The 23,716-nt window shown below is 37.1% G+C and overlaps 1 protein-coding gene across 4 annotated transcripts in view; it reads left to right on the top strand.

The window, feature by feature from the left end:
• Positions 1-23,716, top strand: part of DPYD (dihydropyrimidine dehydrogenase) — an 844,474-nt gene that overhangs the window by 539,064 nt on the left and 281,694 nt on the right. For all 4 annotated transcript variants that reach the window (XM_054437947.2, XM_063652706.1, XM_063652704.1 and 1 more), the window contains 2 exons: positions 6,225-6,293; positions 14,778-14,861. In XM_054437947.2, the coding sequence (XP_054293922.1) occupies positions 6,225-6,293; positions 14,778-14,861 (153 nt within the window). The remainder of the gene's footprint in view (positions 1-6,224; positions 6,294-14,777; positions 14,862-23,716) is intronic.

A 23,716-nucleotide genomic window follows, 5' to 3' on the forward strand; every position in this document is an offset into this window, starting at 1 on the left:
GATCATTTCACATTTTAAAAATAAATATAAAGTCATTTTTTCCTGAAATTTAATTGATTTAAAAAATTGCTTTGAAAATTTCTTCAAAAAATGACAACTTTAGTTTTGCATGTAGTAATTGTCAAGACTCTTAAATCATACAAACAAGAATGTAAAAATAGAATTTCCTTAAGCCAAAATGTGGTATTTATTAGTTTAAATATGCAGATACGTTAGTGAGGCACCCGGCCTTAAAAGTGGCTACAAAGGGGATCTCTCTCCATCTTGTGTGTTTGTCTGCTTTCTCCTGTCTCTGTTTTATTTTTTCCCAGTGTAGTAAGCTTTGGGATAGGAAAGTGGTTAAGTGAGGAATCAGTGATCACCAGCAGCTCTGAATAAACTTCATTCCAGTTTAGTGACCAAGGAGAAAAAAAAAAAGCTTTAACTTTCCCAGTTCCACTGAAGGATTTTGATAGAAGCAGAGTACCTAAGTCCTATGATTAGTGCAGGTGGGGATACTTTCTCATCTTTCTGGGCAAGAAGATAGAGTCTGCTTTCAATGGATAGGGAAAGGAGAACAGAGTAGTGCTTGGCTGCTCAGAGCATACAATGGAAACCTCTGCTTACCATAATATATCTCTCCCTTCTGTGGGCACCCCTCCCCAGTCAGAGGCTGCCCTACCAGCATTCGATGGCATGATTCTCGCAGTGTCCTGAACAACTCTCTGTAGGATATTTATTTCCCTTCATCAAGTCCAATTGTAGTGCCTCATGATTCTCAGCAACCTACAGGGCGAACAATTATCTTAACCAACCTGGCACAGTCTATATAAATTTGAAGCAAAAATAGCTCTGTTAAAATTAAAATTGCCATGTAAAAGAGAGAAACAGTGTTAGTCCCTACTTGAGAGCACATATCTTATCCTACTGTCAAGGCTGGTAAACCTTGATTCCCTGGTGTGGATTTCTTTGGTCAACCCATCTGCCTGGCTAGATTCAGCCCATAAGAAAGGTTTTTCTTGTCCTCCGTGGAACCCTGAGAGGGGAGCTGGAGAGGGAGGTGCACATGCTGTGACTGTGCTGATTGAGCAGCCACTTCATAGCTGCATGAGAATGTGAATTGGGGGATTATTTTGTTATGCTAGGAGGTGGGGGTTTTGTGGTGGTTGTTGTTATTGTTTTATTTTGTTTTTTTAAGAAAAAAATTTTCTAAAAATCTATGCCTATTGCCTATCAGTTTCCCCACAGGGTAAGTAGTATCTAATAGCTAATTTTTTTTTTTCTTCAGTCTGTATCTTCGTATCTGTCTCTGCCCTTGAAGTTCTAGCAATAAGCCTCAGGGTTCTGCCCATTCCCTAAATCCTTAGATTAACAGACTGTTTGTTTTTTACTTGACCTCTGCCTTGAGGCCACTGAAGACAATAGAATGCTGTCACCTGCCCCCAGGCATCATCCCAGTTGATTTTTTCCTTTCAAATAAGGCCCTTAATCTCTCTCTCTCTCTCTTTTTTTTTTTTTTTTTTTTTTTTTTTTTTTTTTTTTTGCAAGGAATGCCTACACCAAGAGGTATTAGGTCTAGTCCTGAAGATCTGGTGCCCTCTTTGATAGTTCTTCCTGATCTTTTTTCTAACTGGAGAATAGGGCATAGCATCCCTGAGCTCTTAGATCACTTGGAAAGGGCGGAAAGCATCTCTAACTGAAGCTGTGTAATTACATGGTGCCCCTTTTGTGCTTGCAAATGAAGCTTGGAGTATGACTTTTCACTTTTTTAGCCCCTGGAGAAAAGGCCATGGAACAAGCATTCTTACATTTTTCTCCCCCATTCTGAAAAGCTGTAGTTTCACTAGATGAAAAAAAATTGAATCCTAAACTCAATGAACAATAATTTGGCATGCTTAATTTTCCTTCTCTATCCATCATCTACTTTTACTTTCTTCTCTTTGTTCCTCTCTCTAAGGAATCTATTCAAAATTGCTGTTTCTCCTGGCTTCCGTATTTCGGAATGTTGTTCAACCTTTTTGTGACTAATGTTCTGCGAATTTCTCAGTGGTTTTGATTCAGACTCTCAGATCTTTTGCTTCCTTCTTTTTAATTGCTTCTCTAGTTGACTACTCCTATGTATTTTAATATCTGATTATTTTTTCATCACCAAGATAGATACCTTCATCAGCCCTAATCACTCTTCACTCTTACTCATATAATCCACCAGCAGTTTTCAATTGTTTATTTTTCCCTTCTCTAACTTATGGTATCCATTTCTACTTAATCTTCTTAAAAGGGTAAGCTGATAATGCAACCCCTTGCTCCAAAACCTCTGGTGACCTCATTCATTTATTCTTTCAGTCTTTGATACATGCCAAATACCATGCTAGTTACTGTAGATAAATGATGACTAATGCAGAGCAGCTCCAGCTTTCATGGTGTTTATAGTCTATCTGGAAAGAAAAAGAAAAAAAAAACTTTAAAGACATATTGTTTCCCTGGTTTTTAGAACTCTCTCCAATATGGTCACAACTTTCTTTTTTTATTTTATTTTATTATTATTATACTTTAAGTTTTAGGGTACATGGGCACAATGTGCAGATTAGTTACATATGTATACATGTGCTATGCTGGTGTGCTGCACCCATTAACTCGTCATTTAGCATTAGGTATATCTCCTAATGCTATCCCTCCCGCCTCCCCCCACTTCACAACAGTCCCCAGAGTGTGATGTTCCCCTTCCTGTGTCCATGTGTTCTCATTGTTCAATTCCCATCTATGAGTGAGAACATGCGGTGTTTGGTTTTTTGTCCTTGCGATAGTTTACTGAGAATGATGATTTCCAATTTTAACCATGTCCCTACAAAGGACATGAACTCATCATTTTTTATGGCTGCGTAGTATTCCATGGTGTACATGTGCCACATTTTCTTAATCCAGTCTATCATTGTTGGACATTTGGGTTGGTTCCAAGTCTTTGCTATTGTGAATAGTGCCACAATAAACATACGTGTGCATGTGTCTTTATAGCAGCATGATTTATAATCCTTTGGGTATATACCCAGTAATGGGATGGCTGGGTCAAATGGTATTTCTAGTTCTATATCCCTGAGGAATCGCCACACTGACTTCCACAATGGTTGAACTAGTTTACAGTCCCACCAACAGTGTAAAAGTGTTCCTATTTCTCCACATCCTCTCTAGCACCTGCTGTTTCCTGACTTTTTAATGACTGCCATTCTAACTGGTGTGAGATGGTATCTCATTGTGCTTTTGATTTGCATTTCTCTGATGGCCAGTGATGGTGAGCATTTTTTCATGTGTTTTTTGGCTGCATAAATGTCTTCTTTTGAGAAGTGTCTGTTCATGTCCTTTGTCCACTTTTTGATGGGGTTTTTTTTTCTTGTAAATTTGTTTGAGTTCATTGTAGATGCTGGATATTAGCCCTTTGTCAGATGAGTAGGTTGCGAAAATTTTCTCCCATTTTGTAGGTTGCCTGTTCACTCTGATGGTAGTTTCTTTTGCTGTGCAGAAGCTCTTTAGTTTAATTAGATCCCATTCGTCTCTTTTGGCTTTTGTTGCCATTGCTTTTGGTGTTTTAGACATGAAGTCCTTGCCCATGCCTATGTCCTGAATGGTAATGCCTAGGTTTTCTTCTAGGGTTTTTATGGTTTTAGGTCTAACGTTTAAGTCTTTAATCCATCTTGAATTAATTTTTGTATAAGGTGTAAGGAAGGGATCCAGTTTCAGCTTTCTACATATGGCTAGCCAGTTTTCCCAGCACCATTTATTAAATAGGGAATCTTTTCCCCATTTCTTGTTTTTGTCAGGTTTGTCAAAGATCAGATAGTTGTAGATATGTGGCACTATTTCTGAGGGCTCTGTTCTGTTCCATTGGTCTATATCTCTGTTTTGGTACCAGTACCATGCTGTTTTGGTTACTGTAGCCTTGTAGTATAGTTTGAAGTCAGGTAGCGTGATGCCTCCAGCTTTGTTCTTTTGGCTTAGGATTGACTTGGCTATGTGGGCTCCTTTTTGGTTCCATATGAACTTTAAAGTAGTTTTTTTCCAATTCTGTGAAGAAAGTCATTGGTAGCTTGATGGGGATGGTATTGAATCTATAAATTACCTTGGGCAGTATGGCCATTTTCACGATATTGATTCTTCCTATCCATGAGAATGGAATGTTCTTCCATTTCTTTGTATCCTCTTTTATTTCATTGAGCAGTGGTTTGTAGTTCTCCTTGAAGAGGTCCTTCACATCCCTTGTAAGTTGGATTCCTAGGTTGTTTTATGCTCTTTGAAGCAATTGTGAATGGGAGTTCACCCATGATTTGGCTCTCCGTTTGTCTATTATTGGTGTATAAGAATGCTTGTGATTTTTGTACATTGATTTTGCATCCTGAGACTTTGCTGAAATTGCTTATCAGCTTAAGGAGAACTTTCTATCCTCCTGATGAAAACGTTTATCTGACTTTTACAGCATATCTTTGTTTTTTTTCTCAAAGTAAATAAAAAAGCTGTATGTAGTGAGAGCACAGTGGCTTTTAGAGGACTCTTACCACTAGATTCTGCAACTTTAAGCTTGGCACAAACTCTTTGTGTCTCAATCTCTTAGTCTTTATTTTTTTATTTTGTGGAGATAGCATCTTGCTCTGTTGCCCAGGCCAGAGTGCAGTAACGAAATCATACCTTCCTGTAACCTTGAGCACCTGGATTCAAGTGATCCTCCCATCTCAGCTTCCTGAGTGGCTAGGACTACAGGGGCAGGGCACCACACCCAGCTAATTTTTCTATTTTTTTGTGGAGGCAAGGTATTGCTATGTTTCCCAGGCTGGTCATGAATTTCTGGGCTCAAGTGATCTTCCTGCTTCAGCCTCCCAAAGTGCTGGGATTACAGGTGTGAGCCACTGCACCCAGCCTCAATCTCATAGTCTTTAAATGATAATGATAGGAAATAATTACTTACATGTATCAAGTATTTGCTTTGGGCTAGCAAAACCTAGTGGTTAAAACCACAGACTCTCAGGCAGACCCAGTTGCCTGGCTCTGGGTCCTGGCACTGTTCCTTATCAGCTATATGACTGTCAGGTCTCATTGCCTTGGCGTCTTCATCTGTAAAGTGGGGAGAATAACATTGGGAATGATTAAATAAGTTAATAAAGTAAAAACCATTGAAACAGTGCCAAGCACACTGTAAGAGCTATGTAAGTCTTAGCAATTTCTGTTATTACTTTTCTTTTTTTTTGAGACAGAGTCTCACTCTGTTGCCCAGGCTGGAGTGCAGTGGTGTGATCTTGGCTCACTGCAACCTCCACCTCCTAGTTCGAGCAATTCTCCTGTCTCTGCCTCCCAAGTAGCTGGAATTACAGGCACATGCCACCACACCTGGCTAATTTTTGTGATTTTAGTAGAGATGGGGTTTTACAATGTTGGCCAGGTTGGTCTCGAACTCCTGACCTCAAGTGATCCACCCGTCTCTGCCTCCCAAAATATTGGGATTACAAGTGTGAGCCACCACGCCTGGCCAATTTCTGTTATTACTTTTCTTAATAAGTGGCACTATTATTCATATTTTACCAATCAGGAAACTAAATGCTTTGCTCAGGGCCACACGTAAGTGACAGAGTCAGGGTTCTAACCTGGACATCCTAGTTTCAGAGGAGGCATTGGTAATTACTACTCTATACAGTCTCCATTATTCGATTTCTGTAATAATGTAGTTAAATAATCAATATATAATAAAATTTAAAACTATAATGCACTATGAATATTTAAGATATTATTATGTATACTATAGTGAGTTATGTTTGAAAGAGACACTAATTTTTTTTCTTTTCCATCACTTAAAACCTTTTCACTATACCAGTAATTACAAACAACATTTTAATGGCATTGTATAATTAGACAATCCCTTCACATACATGCATGTATTTACATTGCTACTGTCAGAGGATGGCAAAGTCAGTAAAATCATCTCTATTTTGAAAAAGAGAATGCAGAGGATCAGAAAAGTTAAGTAACTTACCCAAGTGTTCACAGATAGTAAATGAGAAAATCTCATAATGTAATTCCAAAGCCCCAAATGTCATCCAGTGTTTTGCTATCTTACCCTGCTGTTTTCTAATGATTTATTTTTTAACAGTTTGAAAACTAATTTTATAATATAGTTTACCATTATAAATTTATGTAAATATTAATATATCTTTGTGTACAACTGCATAACTACTTGAACTTATATTCTTTTGTTTTTCTTTTTAAAGATTGTGATTGCTAGCATTATGTGCAGTTACAATAAAAATGACTGGACGGAACTTGCCAAGAAGTCTGAGGTAATGGTTACTTTAGTATATATTTATTTTATTTCTTCTCTGCTATTTTTATTAGTTTTAAATAAAGAGCTGCCATGAGAAATAATACAGTAGAAGTAAAATTGAATTGAAAATGTAACTTAAAACATTTCTATTATAATTTGTTTACCCTGTGTTTTCATTAAAATGATGGAAATGTAAATTTAAAAGGAATTTATTCTATAAAAGCAGTCCCTTGGATTTCACACACTACCTAAAAATCCTTTATTCTCTGAATCCATACACTCTTTATTTGCATGTTAAGCAAACTGTGTATTATGATGGATGCCATGATAAAATTTAATTCTACCTTTGAGAGTCTAACTTGATCTTACCTTGCCTTTAGGCAAACTAGTTTGACAGTAAGAGAAGAAATTTTGAATATAAAACTCTTGAATATTTAAAGTATAAAAGGTTCATTTAATACTATTCTAGTTTGAATACAGACATGCATAAAAGAGTGGGACAGAATGCTCCTGAATGAAACACTAGTCAGCAGGTTTTCCATAATATAAATTGAATCCTGCACAAATGCAAACAAGTAACCATGTGCCTTAAATTTTTATTTCAAATAGAAAAATACATACTTAAAATTATACACTTATGTCCATCATGCTGTCGTGGAAAATAGTCTGGAGAGTCTTAGCTGGGGTTCCTTGAAAACCTCTGAGTAATGTAGAAGACTAAATCTAACTATACCAATGAACTAATTGATGCTACATTATAAAATATTGCAAAGCTGTCTATAGTGTTCAGAAATGTTTATTATGCATTTTATTTGGATATTTTAAAATTGAGAAGGGAAAAATTACTACTGGGACTTAGAGGGGTGAAATTAAACATGATCAGTAATTGGCCTCGTGATCTTCCATGCTGGGTTCATTTGATACATGTATTTACCTAATTGACCATGAAATCTTCCACAGAGCCCGTGCTTGGCATGAGCTTTGCCAATTTTAAGCTGACTATGATGAATGGCTTTATCATACCGCTTGCTTCTCTGCCTTTCTGTAAGAACAAAATACTTTTCAAAATTATTTTTTCAATATTAGACATTAATTTTTAAATAGACAAGATTACTTTTTATAAGTCAAAAGCCTTTAATTATAAACAAACTAGCTAACCTAGATATTTTTCACATTTCATATTTTTCTTTAATTTCAGTTTTATTTAATATCACCTTCTAATTACTCTATAGCAAAAACATAAATAAAAAGAAAGGAAGAAAGATAAAAAAGAAAGAAGGGAGGAAAAGTTATGCCTTTTGTTCAATAAAACAGTCTGCAAAATCTCTCCATAGGAGAGCAGTCTACATAACAAGAGGGTATGATAATGTCAATTAAAAAATAAAAATCTTCACTATAATCTTAAATCTGGACTAGCCCAGGAGATATCATATGAAGGAAGTATCCCCCAGGCCTTCACAGCTTCTAGGAGGGTAGCATTAAGCAGCATGATTTCATCACAGCTCATATGGTAGGCACCCAATAACGTTTTGTAGAATCAGTATTTGGTTTTGGTTTTATGAATATGCTTCAAAGCAGGTTAAAACAGATTTCCTTACAATGGAAAAACCCACATTAAAACAAACCAACAAAAACATATTCAGGTCAAAATTACTGTACTACCTAACATGTACATTTCTTTTGGGGTGGTGATATAGGGGTGTAAGAAATCAGAGACACCACACCAGCACTCTAGCATGCCAACTGTTTTAAGTTTAGCTAATGATGTGATGTGATGATGTATCCTAAACCTTAAATTTATAAAACCTTCTTTATGGCAGATTAATTCTTGAATTACACAATAGAGAGCTGAGGAAACCTGTAATCAGCTTTTTACTACTTTATCTGAAACAGAAATGACACATAAGGAGCAGTAGAACCTTAGAATGCACATGCGTTTCATGTTGTCTTCTATATTCTTCAACCTGATTTGAATTTGTCATGTTTTTGAGCACCATAAAGAAGTTTCTACTACTTGTGTCAAATCAGTAGCATTGTTAGAATCTAGTTAGTTTTCTTGATCCAGGTACCTGATCACAGGCTGTCTTGCTTTTCTGGAACCTTGGTAGTCTACTCCAATTCTGTGCAAAAGAAGATTTATGAAACACCTACTATGTATAAAGTCCCTGGCTAGCCAAAACAAAGATGAATAATAGGGAGCAATCAGATATATGCCAAACTGAACCATTACTGAAGGTTCACAGTATTCACTTGTAAATGGATCTTTAATCCAGTGTAGTCGATCTTGAATCAATTTCTTTCTTAATTTGTAATCAGCCTTGAAAATAGAGCCCAAGTAAAAGTTAATGTGAAAAAGCTTTATTGAAGTATACAATCTCAGAGCAGTAAGACTGAGGAGAAAAGAAAAATGAGATGGGAAGAAGGGAAAACAAGTGCAATATGGTGCATTCCAGAGCTGGCCACAACTTCACAAGGAAATGGAGCCAATTGCTCAGTCATATGGGACAGGGAACAGCACATCATTTCACAAGATGATAGAATCACCCATTTTCTCATCACTTTCTAGGAAAGGAAGTGGAAGGAATGAGTCTACTGGCTCCTTCAGTCTCCTGTCTCTCACTGATCCCATTTCACTCCATAGGGCTCTACTTTCCTCTGAACTTTTGAGTTGCATGTCCTGCCCCTTCAGGGCAGCTGCTAGGGAAGCTAGATTTCCTAACATGGGGTGTGATGCTTCTTCTAAACCCAGAATTGTAGGGGAAGGCCAAAGCTTGCTGATGGGGCCTGGGCACTGGTGCTCCTGGAGCTCTCACTTTGACAGGCTCAGTGGAGGTTGTGACACAACCCACTCTCATCTGGAGGGAGTCTGTGAGAGCGGATAGTTACTATAGGAAATGTGAAGACAGCAACAGGGACTGGGGCTCCCCTTTAACTAGTGGCAAAATTCCTGGGTGACAAGTAGGGCCATCAAATTTGAGGAAGCATATAATTGGCTGTGGTCCAAAATGCATCATTACCAAGTTTAACTACAATAGCTCCACTAATCTTCTTGCTCTCAACCAATCCAAATTCTTTCCATCTTTCCTAATTTCAGAACCCTTAACTTGACCATTAAGTGCTACTTGGCCCCTCCCCTGCCTGCCTCTCCCCAGTGTCACTGTGGGTCTGTTTTCTTCATTCCAGATCCCGCTGCCATCTTTTCCTCCTCCAACACTTTCCCAACTCAGAGCGTTTGCTGTTCCCTTGGCCTGCAGTGTTCTCTCTTCCTCAATCCTGAGCCTCTGGCTACGTAGTTTAAACCTCCCTGTCCTATTCTCTAAGACCCTGTCTTCAGAGGCCAGTTGACCAGATAGTTAATGAAGCTTAAGCTTCAGGGCATTTACTTGCATGGGCCACTTCCAAGTCCCTATACGTAACTCTGTGTTTACAATGTTTGATTATTGTTTTTTCCTTAAAGAGGGTTTTCCAAATTATTTAAGCATTAGGCTCCCCAAAATCTGGATCTACCTCTGTCTGTGTTTTTCCTCTGTAGCATATAATGAAGTGGTGATTAACAGTTGTGTCATTGGCCATTACTCATAGTTCCTCTGTCTTGCTTGTTAGAAAGCAAGTTCCGTGGGGGTCGAGACCCTTGCATGGTTCACTGCTTAATCTTCAATTCCAAGCACAAGGCTTTCTCTACCAGCAGATATTTGTTGAATGAAGTAAAAAAGAAGTATACAGTTTGAGTATTGCCATGTGACAAACAAAAAGGAAGCCATTACAGAATAAATGGGAAGAATGGTATTTTATTTGGCACCCATGAACTTGAAGTGTTTAAAATCCAGTGATGATGATTTTAAGTCAGGTACCTGATGAGAGATTGCCAAGGTTCTGACCACCTTTGGTAGGAAGACACAAGGAAGGTCCAGCAGAAAGGCGCAGGCATTAAAACCAAGTGACCACACTATTCCTAGCGGGGCCAAAATAAAACACTAAAACACTAACAAGCCAGTTTCCTATCAGTTTTTTTACCTGAATCTGGACAGCAATATGTCATGAATTAAATAGCTGTGAGAGTTAGAAATCTCAAATAGTTTGAGGTAAAAATCAAACAGAGGCACATTACAGAGATATGTAGGACCAGTTGGATGTTAAGTCTCTGAAAAGGGACAGTAACAGGACAGAATGGAATCACAGGAGATAGACATGCAGCTGGAGATGAGAGATAGTAACTGACTTTATGTCCAGTGGGGCCCAAGCCAAGAGTGTTTTACCTGTCCCAGGTCTATCTCAGAGGGGTTTAAGATCCCAGAGAACTTTAACTCCAGTTTTGGATAGTTGAGACTAGAGGATAGCATTGCTACTTGGAAAGTCAACATCTGACCCCATGTATTCATTTAACAGAAGAAGTTAAGAGAGAATCCAATAATTGTGCCTTTCATGCCGCAGTACGGTACACTGTTCTCACCCTGCTTGAGCTCTGACGTCCTTTGCCAGCCCCTATCACCCATGGACATCTTCCCTTCCCACTTGGACTGTGATATACCGCACCATGCCACTGGCCATGTAGACATCCTTCTGGCTCTGCTCCGCTTAGGCTGTGACAGCCCACGCTGGGCCCTCATGGCTCCTCCTCAAATGCTCGTGCTCACCTGTCTTGCCCTGCCTGACCAATGACTTTAGAGCTGTATTGATCAGGAAGGTAAGGGAAAGAAAGGAAGAGGTAAGGAAAGAAGAAGAGAGGAGAAATGCTTTGTGCCTGATTTTGTTGTATATGTTGCACAAGAGTTTGTGGTTTTGCCACCTTAGTTTCTCTGGATGTTTTTATAAAGTGGATCAGAGAATTTTAAAAATTATACCACTGCCGTATTCCAAGAATTTCTCAGGATAGTTTTCCTTTCCCTCCTGAGGTACAGACAATGTAGGACTAGGTGAGTTATCTTAAATCATTTTCATATCAAGGCAGAGGAAGGACAAGTCAGAGGTCTAGTTGGATGGATAGATAAGTATTTAGATAGATATATGATTGATAGGTAGATAGATAAAGTATTTAGATAGATAGTATACACCTTTATAGTATTTACTACATTCCAGAAGTCATTTACTTTTATCAGATTTATTTTTTATCACTCCTCTTTAAACTTTTATGTATGTTAAAACTCTTATTTTTCTTTTCAGTTTACTTAAAACTGTAAAAAATCAACTTTCTTTTTTGGCACCTCTCATTTCCTGTATTAGCCTTGGAAACATTTAAAAATATATCTCCCTAGAACTCTTCTGTGCAAATATCAAATTTATTTACACCTTATAACAACAACTCTGTGACTTAGTTCCACTTTTTAAATATATTTTTATTTTTAATTTTTAAGTTTTTTTTTGGAGTTCTAACTTATCACTGACTTGATGTTTTCCTTTTTTTTTCTTTTTTTGGGGAAACTAAGGCCAAAAGTAGTGAAATAATGTGTTCAAGTTCACACAGCTAGGATGGAGTAAAAGTGGGATTCAAACCCATAGTTTGGCTCAGAGTCCACACCATATATATATATATACGTGTATATACACCTATATATATATACACACACACACACACACACACACACACACACACAAACTCTCTCTTTCTACTGTGTGTAGATGGATGATAAATAGATAATGTAGGAAATGAGTAACAGTGTATTTCCTATGTCACTGCCATCACTAGGATACATCATTTTATAACCATTTAGGTGAGGTAGAATAAACTCTGGGTAAGTGACTAAACTAAAAAGCTTGTGACTAACAAGAATCAGAATGCATGCCCAATTTCAGTTAATTTAACATTTCATGCTAATTCAGCAATTAAGGCTTTTTGAATGGTTAGAGTTGCTTGGAAATGGAATTAACTGCCTTTTAAGGTGGTGTGCATCCTGAGACAGGAATTTTCAAGCAGAGGCCACATGAATGTTCCTGTACTCATGGTGTCACCTTGAACAGCATTGTCTGTTTTTGAGGCTTGGATGCACATTTCAAAGGCCTTTCCAGGTGTGTTTGGTGAGTGGGCATTTGTATATGTGTATAATGTTGGGGAAATTATAATAATTAGTCACTGAAAAAATTTTATATTGGACAGGTGATTTTAAAATATTTTAATTTTTACTTCAAGCTTGGAAGCTGTAAGGATATCGAGCTGTTATGTTTTTCGTAACACACTATGACAACTCCAGCCATAAAATAAGTGATTTGTAGTAAATTATAATAGTGGGTATAAATGCAGGTCCTGGACTCAAAATGCTTGGGTTCAAGACCCTACTATCAGCTATAAGCTGTGGGATGTTGGATAAATCACTTGAACTCTTTATGTCTCAGTTTTATCAATTGTAAAGTAGAAATAATGATATATCCTACCTCTTAGAGTTGCTGTGAGGATAAAGTAAGATAAAACATACAAAGGACATAGTAAAGTATCTGGCATATTGTAAATGCTCAATTAATGTTAGCTATTATTATGTAATATGGTAGCTAGGTGTAAGTTTGAAATGAAATATGCATAATGTAAATATGTATACAATTATGATGCAAAGCTTTATTTAATCCAAAATGATGTTGAATTGATTTGCTGTTAATTGCTGCATTTCAGTTAAATAGAGAAGTCTAAAGGAAATATTTGAAGTAACCAGGAAATAATAAGAAACATGTTATAAGTGTATACTTGTACTATACAATCTTTTCACTAAGCTGGTAATTACCACATGGCATGATTTTGAGACAGGTCATATTATCCACAGTTGACACTTGAGCAGCTGGAGACAAAGAAGGTTGACTGACTTGTCCAAATCATCCCCAATTCCTTAGCTACAGGTGTAAGATTAGAACTCAGGGTTCAGCAGGCTGTGCTCATCCATGCTCACCACCAAACCATCAAGGAAAGAGCAGCATGGTTTTCAGCAATTCTCAAATAACATGAAGACTTTTAAAATCGGATTAGGAAAGCAAAACCATAATGAAACCATGTTAAAAACAGGCTCAGTGATCAAATGGACTTTAACAAATGTGCAGAAGAAAAAGCAGACTCACTAATGAATAAAGATAGGCAAGACTGTCAACCGATTAATGACTAGCTGGAGTTCTTAAGTTTGTTGAGGTCCTACTTAAAATTCATAAATCAGGAAAAAATAGGCTAAAATCTTAAACAATTAAGAAGGAAAGAGAAAGAAGAAACAACTGTTGCCCTAAAGAAAGGTCTGGTGTACTTAGAAAGTAGTGAACTGTTTTTTAAGCCTTTGCATGTGATAAACCTGTTAAAATACTCTTGTAACCAATTCAAGCTTCTAGTTGGCCTTACCGAAAAATAAACCACGGCACTGGAAAAATTATAGAAGTTAGGTAAAAGAATATAAAATTTGAATCACCTAGTTTATTCCTCCATCTCTAAAATTACTATAATAACTTTTTTTTTTTTTTTTTGGAAATGGAGTCTCGCTGTGTCACCCAGGCTGGAGTGCAGTGGCTTGGTCTCAGCTCACTGCCACCTCCGCCTCCCAGGTTCAAGCGATTCTCCTGCCTCAGCCTCCCGAGTAGCTGGGACTACAGGCGCCCACCACCATGCCCGGCTAATTTTTGTATTTTTAGCAGAGATGGAATTTCACTGTGTTAGCCAGGATGGTCTCAATCTCCTGACCTCATGATCCGCCTGCCTCAGCCTCCCAAAGTGCTGGGATTACAGGCGTGAGCCACTGTGCCCGGCCTATAATAACTTTTAAAAGTGTTTTGTTTATTCTTCAAGTTCTTTACAGAAGACTTCCCACGAATTCTAAGATTCTCAAGGTATTCCAAGAATACTTAGAATGAATTATGTTGTTCATTTATACAAGATCTATTTGTATACCAAGGAATTAATGATTTAAATAAGAAGGATTCCTATTAAGTAATTAAGACAAAACTATCAATACTTCCTGTTTCTTAGATAAACTGTTTTTAAGTATGATAATGTTGATTTTCGGTTAAAAACATTTTACATTTTGCTTATTCATTCTAGCTAGCCTACTACATTTTTGTTTGTATGCCTACTTCCAGCGTCAGTTATCCATAATTAGTAAGATTTGTGTCCATAAAAATAGAAGCTATTTAGGAAAGAATAAATGTGATGTCAAACAGATCTGAGTTACAATCTCTACTGTGTCACCTAATAACTAAGCTTGTCATTTAACCTCCCTATGCTTCAGTTCACGTGCCTGTAAAATTGGTAGCATAATAATATGAAGATTATGAGAATTAGAGGTAACAAATATAAAACATATAGAGCAGTGAGTGACCCCTTATGAGCACTCAGTAAATATTTGGTGTGTGATTGTTGTTGTGGTGGTGGTTGTTATATAGACCTTAATTTGAGAGAGTTAGACTATACCTCACAAGATAGCTGTGATGCAAAAAACAGAATAGTTAACACTTGACAAATGTGACTTTTGTTATCAATGGTGAAAGCCTGTTGGTATATAAATGAAGCTTTGCCTTTTCTTTCATTTTCCTTTCTTGTTTAAAGGATTCTGGAGCAGATGCCCTGGAGTTAAATTTATCATGTCCACATGGCATGGGAGAAAGAGGAATGGGCCTGGCTTGTGGGCAGGTAAGGACCTTGACAGCTGCCACTAAGTATGTCAATGTGACATAACAGGCCCCCGTATGGATAGTTACTATACCTTAGGCAAGGAGATGCATGGATCAGATGACTGGCTAGAGACTTCCAGGTCTGCATTGTTTAAATATTTAGTGTTTAAAAAGTGGAAAATGAGGGAAGCTGAAATTATGGCAACTGTTTAGTTTTATTGAGGAAAATATCACATTATGTGCTTGACAGGAAGTCATATCATAACAAATAGTTTTTAAAAGCGCTGAAGCAGAATTAGCTGATTTCAAATGCAGTGTTCTTTATTCATTCCTGATGCTGATCCAGTTTCCCTGGAGCAATATACTGTACAAAATGCATTGTTCATAGTGATTTTGTAGTAAATGGGGCACAGCACAAATTGCATTTTACATTTTTTAGCATATGATCATTATTCACTAACTGTGTTTGGGGAGTTGCAAAAAGACTTTGATGCTATTTTTATTTTTGGATACAATAAATGGAAACTTCATACTAAAATACTTTCAAAAGCCTAATGAACAAAATGTGAAATAATATGTTAATATATAGAAAACACTGCATCTTTATGTAACTAGTTCAATGTTGGATGTTAAGGAGCACTGTAAAAACTTAATGCTAAAAAGGTGAGTATTTTGCATCTCATAATTTACCTTTTAAGCCCAGAAGGAAATGGTGTGAATTAAATAATGTGAAATGTAGTAATTTCTGACAGATTGTCTAGTCCTGGAAAGTTTACTTTTGTCCCCATGTCTGGCACAGGGCCTTGTACTTAGTAGGTCCCCAGCTTTTTTTTTTTTTTTCTCTCAAGTCATCAAATTGATTTGAATTAGAGGCCCTTAATTTGGGAGGGCAAACATTTCTGCTTATTCAAATGAACATAGATTTCTATCTTTGTGTTAGCATTCAGGAAGAATTTTAAAGTACTTTGTAAATATTTAACATGCAGAATAGATTTGTGACTTAAGGAGAAACCATTTTTATGTAACAACAAGAAAGGAGGGTCTAGTCAAATATTCTTCAAGTATATTCTCTGTTCCACTCACAACAGGTTGCCGAGAAGATCAGTAACTATGATATATAATAACAGAACCAAGACTCAGAACTACCCAGTACAGGGAAAACATGACATCGAATTGTGACTTTTATGAGTCACATGATTAGATATTAGTATTTAAGTAACGTGATTAAAATGAGAAGGATTCCTTAAAGGATACCTGGAATGGGGGCTGAGTTAGTATTCTTTTCCCATCTCAAGTCAAGATTGTCCCTCCACTCGTTTCACAGTCTCTGAATCTCAGAACCGAAGTATTTTTTAGCTACATGGATAGAAACAACTATGGAGGTTTTAAATTTATTGATTGCTTTGTTCAGGGAGAATGCAATTCAATATTTCTCTCTTACCACAAATATGACAATCATTTTGAAAATGTTGCCCTAGTCCCACCTGAGTTTATTTTTTGGAGTAGGCTTTTGCTATATGAGCACATCTGAATTTACTCAGCCGTTAAGTGTCTTAGGTGTATCCTTTCTATAGAGTTATTTAGCCACATAAAGTTTTGTACAGCCTTTGGCTGAATGAGAATGCTAAATGCTAAAACTTTGCAGTCAGAGATATCATTAAGCTTTCTAAAAACTCTTGGAAAACGCATGTTCCAAAAACCATGATATCTTGGCTGAAAAAAATTTAGGAACATTTCCATTTCACTTATTAGTTATAATCTCTACAACTGAAACCAATTCTTCATATCAGCCAAGTTTAGAAATTTTCTTTTGAATGATATTCTCTTGTAAATTATATAATTGAAGAATAAGGCTAATTTAATCATTTTTGTTCCAACATATTTTAAATGATTTCTCTGCCTGAGGACACATGAATGTTCCATGTTTTAAATAAAGGGAAGGCAGAATATTAGTGCATTTTAAAAAATGCTTTTCTGTGACTCTGACTTTCTGAAGTGAGCATAAACACACTCTGGCTTATTTGCCTTTTCCTCTAGTTCCTTTTACCCCTTCTCTGCCTCCTGTTCCTATTGCTTCTCTCTTTACCTCCCTAAGTTCCAAAGTCTTGAACACTTGCCAATTGGTGGGATGGAGAATTTATACTCAGTGGTGGGGGACTGAAGAGTCATTCTAGTCCCTCTTCCCCATTGCTGTGTGATCTTGCATTTCATCTGTTGAAAACTTACTATGTGCTAAGCACAGAGCTGCATGCATGGTCAGAGCCTGATCAATATTTGCTTCACGAATTAGACATGCTATTGGTTCCATGGGTAAAATATTTATCTGCCAGAGACACTTTCTTGTTCAGTACACATTCCTCTCTAAATACTTGATTTTTTCTCCTTTATCTCAAATATTTTCTCACAAATGTTTAATGAGTGAAAAATGCTGCCTTTGTACCTAAGTAATTTGCCTGTGTGTAATCAACATTATATAGATGTAACACTGATATATATATACATATATATAAGCTTATATATACACATCTATATAAAATAAGTGATTAAAAATCATGAAATTTATGAAGAGGGAAGGCCGTAATCCATACTCTACAACATTATGGGTTCCATATTTATTTACGAAATTTATAGAAACAGAATCTCAAGCTGACCTTGGGAAATTGCATTGTGTATTCCTGCAAAACAAAGCTTCATATCAAATCTTAAAACACCTCAGCATTGCTAAGTGTTTAAAAGTAGTCTCATGTATTCATTCCATCAGCCATCTGTGTCACCTTTATCAAGCCACTTGCTCTCCTGAAGGATAAGTGTCCATCTCTAAAATATGGGATCTGAACTAAATGATCTTTAAATCTCCTTTAAGCTTTAATATTCTGTTAATGTTAACATTAAAAATAGCAGGCTACTGTTATTTTTAAACTACCTTTAAAAAGCATTGTTAAAACAAAAACAAAGAAATAAACAAGTGCATATTGTGTTGCTCTTTTTTAAAAAAAAATTACTCTAAGTTCTGGGATACATGAACTGAACGTGCAGGTTTATTACATAGGTATACATGTCCCATGGTGGTTTGCTGCGCCTATCAACCCATCATCTAGGTTTTAAGCCCTGCATGCATTAGGTATTTGTCCTAATGCTCTCAGGCCTCTGACTCCCCAACCCCCAACAGGCCCTGGTGTGTGATGTTTCCCTCCCTGTGTCCATGTGTTCTCATTGTTCAACTCCCATTTATGAGTGAGAACGTGGTGTTTTGTTTTCTGTTCCTGTGTTAGTTTGCTGAGAATGATGGCTTCCAGCTTCACCCATGTCCCTGAAAAGCACATAAACTCAATTTTTTATGGCTGCATAGTATTCCATGGTGTATATTGTGGAAGACAGTGTGGCGATTCCACAAGGATCTAGAACCAGAAATACCATTTGACCCAGCAATCCTATTACTGGGTATATACCCAAAGGATTATAAATCATTTTACTATAAAGACACATGCACACGTATGTTTATTGCAGCACTATCTACATAGCAAAGACTTGGAACCAACCCAAATGCCCATCAATGATAGACTGGATAAAGAAAATATGTTGCTGTTTTTAAAAACACTAACATTTCTTTAGCCTGCATTAAGGCAGTATTTTACTTAAGTGGTTCTTGTTTTTACTAATGCTTACCCTAACTAATGCTGCTCATTTTTTGATATATTTTACTTTGACGAATGAGAATCTAAGCAGCAGTTGCTCAAAAAGGCTGTAATTGGTTAAGTGGACATCTTGTACTTACAGTGGCTAGAATAGAACCCTTGGTCTTTTATACTAGAGGCTGCGCTTACATTTTAGTTAATGGTGTCAGTAACCCTGATGCTCAAGCAAAGGTGAAAATATCATTCGGTTTTAGTTGTGTTCATTCCAAAGAATCAAAGTTGTATTACAGCATGAAAAATAAAATATGACTCTTCTTCCATTTCCTCCCAACAACCCTCTGAAACCGGTTGAGTTTTTATTCCATTTTTCACAAAGCAGAGGCCCTCGAGTTTCCCAGGTCAAAGATTTGGTCAGTGGCTTCTAGACCTGCACTTTGATTTGATATTAGCCTGAATAAAGGGACGTTGTCTAGAATAGTTCCCAATAAGTAGGTATTCCAATATCAATGTTAAGTATCAGTATTATTAACTGAAAATTAAGTGCAGGATTACATAGGCTCTAAAGTTTTTTTATAATTCTATTTCCTTTCTCTAAATATATGAAACTACAAGCAAACCTGAATCCACTATTTAGGTTCTGTCCCCTGCCACTAAAGGTGCTTCTCTGGTGTATTAGCATCCAGATTTAAAGTTGTCTACATGCAATTTATATAATTCCATTTTCTGTAATAGCATATTACTTAATAGATGTAATTGTATTATAACCAATTCTATAAAATTCAGCCAAAATGACACCTTTTTGAGGTCTTCCCCTTTTCCTACATGCTACATGTTCTTACCACATTGAGTACTAACCCTCTTTCAGCCTACTAAAATTACATTACATTTTTTTACTTCCATCCTGCAGAACCTTCTTACCCAGTTCAGGCTAGTACTGAATAGACCTCGAGTAGGCCTTTGTATTGTTGTGGTTGTTGTGTTTTTAAAATTATTGCCAACAATAGGTGGCAAAAAATTCCTATTATTTCTGTTAAAATAATGACAAGATACGGCCTTCCCTGGCCTGCACTGTCATGCAACAATAAGAAGGTAGACCTTAATTAGGCTCCTCTCACACTGTTTCTGGTACATATGAATAGTAGCAAACATTTGACTAAGAATATGTGCTCATTCTCAAACATGAATTTGTCCAGTATATATCTTTCTGATTCACCTTTTAATATCAAGACCAACCTTCCCCAGGAGTTGTACTGAACCTCTGAGTTCCTGACATTGTTGTCTTTGGGCTGCCTTCTTTGGCCAGCAGTACCTTTGATTCTTAGACCTTTCATCAGCTATCTAAAGAAAAATAGTTGCCCAGGAGTTGTAAGTGGAGTGAGATATGTGGTAAGAGGCCTTGCCTTCCTGTTTTATCTTCCATGTGGCAATAAAGAAGAGCAAGACACAGTATGCTCCACAGGACTTCTCAATGCTAGTCATATAATCCTCTTGGAATAATTTTCTTTTTCCTGCCATCAGAAAACCTAAAGCTGCTTACTTCTTTTCCTTGAGTTGATGATGGGGCATAGTAAAGCACAGAATTTGTGACTGAGAAGAACCTTAAAGATTTTCCAATTCATCTCCCTTATATACAGGATAGGAATTAAGGACCAGAAAAGTGCCTAATCTGCCTTAGCCTAAGGTAACCAAGTAGCAAGTCCCACAGCTTTAGTGCCTTTGTTACTGACCCCTGTCTAGTGCTCTGTCTAGTATTCCCAACTGTGTTATTTTGGTGTATCAAAGTTTCTGGTCAAGCAGGAAAAGTCAGTGCACTGCCCTGGCTACTCCCTACTATACCTTTTTGCATACAATTATTATTCCTTCTGCTTGGAATTTATACCTTCTCAGCTGAAATTATCCAAATGGAAATCACCTCTCTAATTCTATTTCAAATGACATTCTAATTCATGAGCTGGGTGTATATTATCAGTCAACCAAACTTTCCATGAGGAAGGAAGAAGAATATATGTGAAAGTGTTTAAAGGTAGAAACCCAATGCATACTCACATTTGAATCTGTAGTGACCTAGAGCTTGACTCACTGTCAAAGAATTTGATTTCTTTACTAACAGTTCCAAGAGGCTACAAAGATGTTATTTCCCTAACCCTCGATGGATTCCAATTGTTCAGTGGTTTGAATGCCTTCATTGTAGTTGTGATTGCTAAAGAGTGAACAACTATTTAGTATACACTGATTTAGTAATGATTTCTTTGGATAGAAAGTTCAAAAATGATAGTATAATCAGAGAGAAGACTGCTGTAGCTTTACAGGCAGAGTAAGGACCTGAACAAAGATGGCAATACCACTGTTATCATCTGTTATATCTTGCCACCTCACAGTCCCCTTCCTGCATTTAATCATATGTTCAATTCTATGCATAGAATTTTTAAATATTAGAATATTCAACTCAAACAGTCTAAACATTAGTTTTGTCATCAGGGAGATGTATGAAGTCCTGCTTTCATGATGATTTAGCTAAGCAAGAATAAAAGGTTTAAAAGTGGTAAACCTTAAAATTGATTTTTAAAGATTATTACTCCAAATACCACCCAGAGCAATACTTTGATAATTCCTTCATGATCTGTTCTATGTTCAAACTTAATTTGCACAAAACTGTATGTTTTTTTAAAAAAAGAGAGAGGCTTTGTTTCTGTTTCAACATGCCAGCATTTTTTCATTAGACATTAACCACAGATTATTACTCTTACCCTTGCCAGAAAGCAGACGTCTGTCACCAGGAAAAGGATCCAAACCAAGTGTGAGGACCACAGTGTCCCAGATGTGCTAGAATTTCCCCTGGGAAATAAAGTCTTCCTTCAGCAGCTGGGTTAACAGACCCTCTATCTCATACACAATGCAGTGTCCAGGGAGCAATGACCACAGCCCTGCTTGGATCAGACCCCCATAGATGTCTGTGGAGGAGACAATATGAAGACACTCTTTTAAAACCAAAACAGCTGAAAAGTCATAGTATTTTCCATATTTCCCAGAGTTGAAACTCAGGAGTTCAGGAGTATAAGAAATCCCAAAGGTTAGAGAAAAGAATGTGGGGGCCCCAGCACTTGTAAAATACGGCAAACTTAAGCCACAGTAGCCTCCCTGGCATCTCATGGGGATATAAGGTGATGATCACTGCTAAGTTCCATTTGCTTTTTGATACTGATTAGGTGTGTGCTCCTGAGACATCTTCTGCAGGTTCTTGATTCCTCTCATTCCTTGTGACTTAAGCCTCTATGAGCTATGTATGTGGAGAATTATCCTGAATGTGATGTTTAGTTATGCCGGAATCAGCATGGACACGTGTAGGTTTGGGCTAGAGAGTTGGAACTCCAGGTCTATGATTTGACTGGATAAGTATGAGATAGACTAGGTTGGCCTCAGTGGGATGATCCCCTGAGACATCACTTTTATGAGTTTGAAAATCATTGCACTGTGAAATAACATAGTTCCGTGAAGAAACATGAGAAATGACTGTGTGGTATAAGCTTCTGCAAAAGTGACTAAAATCTGATATTAGCCGTATTCATTGAATTCATCCTATTTTATTTTCCTTATAGCATTATAATTTTTGAAGTTCTTTAAAATAAATTATCCACTTTTTTATGAGAAAAACTGTCTCTAATCAAAAAAATATTTGCTTTATACTTGCCCAACTTTTTATTTGATTTTAATTCTCAGCCATTTGAATAGATGTGGGTGCTTACATAAGTAGATAAACTACAGGAAATCTGTAAGAGACATTTATATAACTGCCAATATTTTGCCTACAGCTGGTTCTCTATGAGTTTTTCAATTATAGTTATTAATGTTGGTAACGATATAAAAATTTTTGCTTCTTTTAAAAATTGTAATTTTTTTGTCGAAAGCAACACCATTTAAATGTAACTGAATTATCAGTTCTAGGTCAGGAAATATTGTTGTTTTTGTGTAGCCCAACCATTATATGGCAGTAAAAAACATTATATATAGGCCAGGCGTGGTGGCTCATGACTGTATCCCAGTACTTTGGGACACTAAGGCAGGAAGATTGCTTGAGCTAAGGAGTTTGAGACGAGCCTGGGCAACATGGCGAAACCCAGTGTCTGCTAAAAACACACACACACAAAATAGCTGGATATGGTGGTGTGCACCTGTGTTTCCAGCTACTTGGGGGGCTGACGTGGGAGGATCACTTGAGCCTGAGAGGCGGAGGTTGCGGTGAACTGAGATCACACAACTGCACTCCAGCCTGGTGAATGTTACAGGAAAAACAGCTAACTATGTGTTTTTTAACTTATTTGGTTTTTATTGTTCTCATCATTTGTTTTATTCCAGAAATAAGCAGCAAAAGTATTTTTTTAAGTTTTTTAAAAATCACCCTCAATTATTTGTTCACATCACAGTGAGTTTGAGAGATATAGCAGAATTTGTTGACTATAGCATAAGGATAAACTAAAAATGTCATAAAGAGAGACAGAGACAGAGGTGAGATGGAGGAGAGGCTATGGTCTTAGTTCATGATTTCATGAAGAGTTCAGGTAATGTAATGTCACAGAAGAATAATAGACATCGTCAGGGCAGAGTAGAGACAAGGTAGGAAACCAAGATTGCTAAGAACTGAATATTGGCAGCAAAAGGGAGGGTCTAGTTATGTGATCCGACTAGCCTAGAATATTGGAAGAACTGGTGGACAAGAATGAGTCATGTATTAGAAGCCACGAACGACTCAAGAGTAAAGGAGACTGCATATCAGGCTAAAAAACAATATTGGACCAGAAAACGAGTAAGTACTCAGCGGCTGAGAGTAGAAGCAACAGAGTTCAAGATAAGGCAAGAGAGAAGATAAGGAATAAGACAAATTAAACGAAGGCATCAGAGGCACCACCTTCACAAAGACCTTAAAATTAAGGTACTTCTACCTCAGAGAGAAATTTGTACACACTTCCTGTTGAGGTAGAGTCAGTCTTTTACAGTGCAATCAGTTTAAGGTTTCCAGCTGGGATAGGTGAGCTGTCAGGAAGGAGGCGTGTGGATTTGCCTTACTAGAGAAGGAGATAAGGTAAGTCAAGGAAAATAAAGTTATTAAAATTATGGCATTTTACAACTTAGGAGTATTGGCTGAAGACTGAAGGCTCTGTGCCTTTCGTCATGATCGTTGGGGAAGCCATATTCTCTGAGAACTATTACAACCCCCCAGACAAACATGAGGTGGTGTTTATTG

Source organism: Pongo pygmaeus, chromosome 1, assembly GCF_028885625.2.
Source record: "Pongo pygmaeus isolate AG05252 chromosome 1, NHGRI_mPonPyg2-v2.0_pri, whole genome shotgun sequence".
Classification (NCBI taxonomy): domain Eukaryota; kingdom Metazoa; phylum Chordata; class Mammalia; order Primates; family Hominidae; genus Pongo; species Pongo pygmaeus.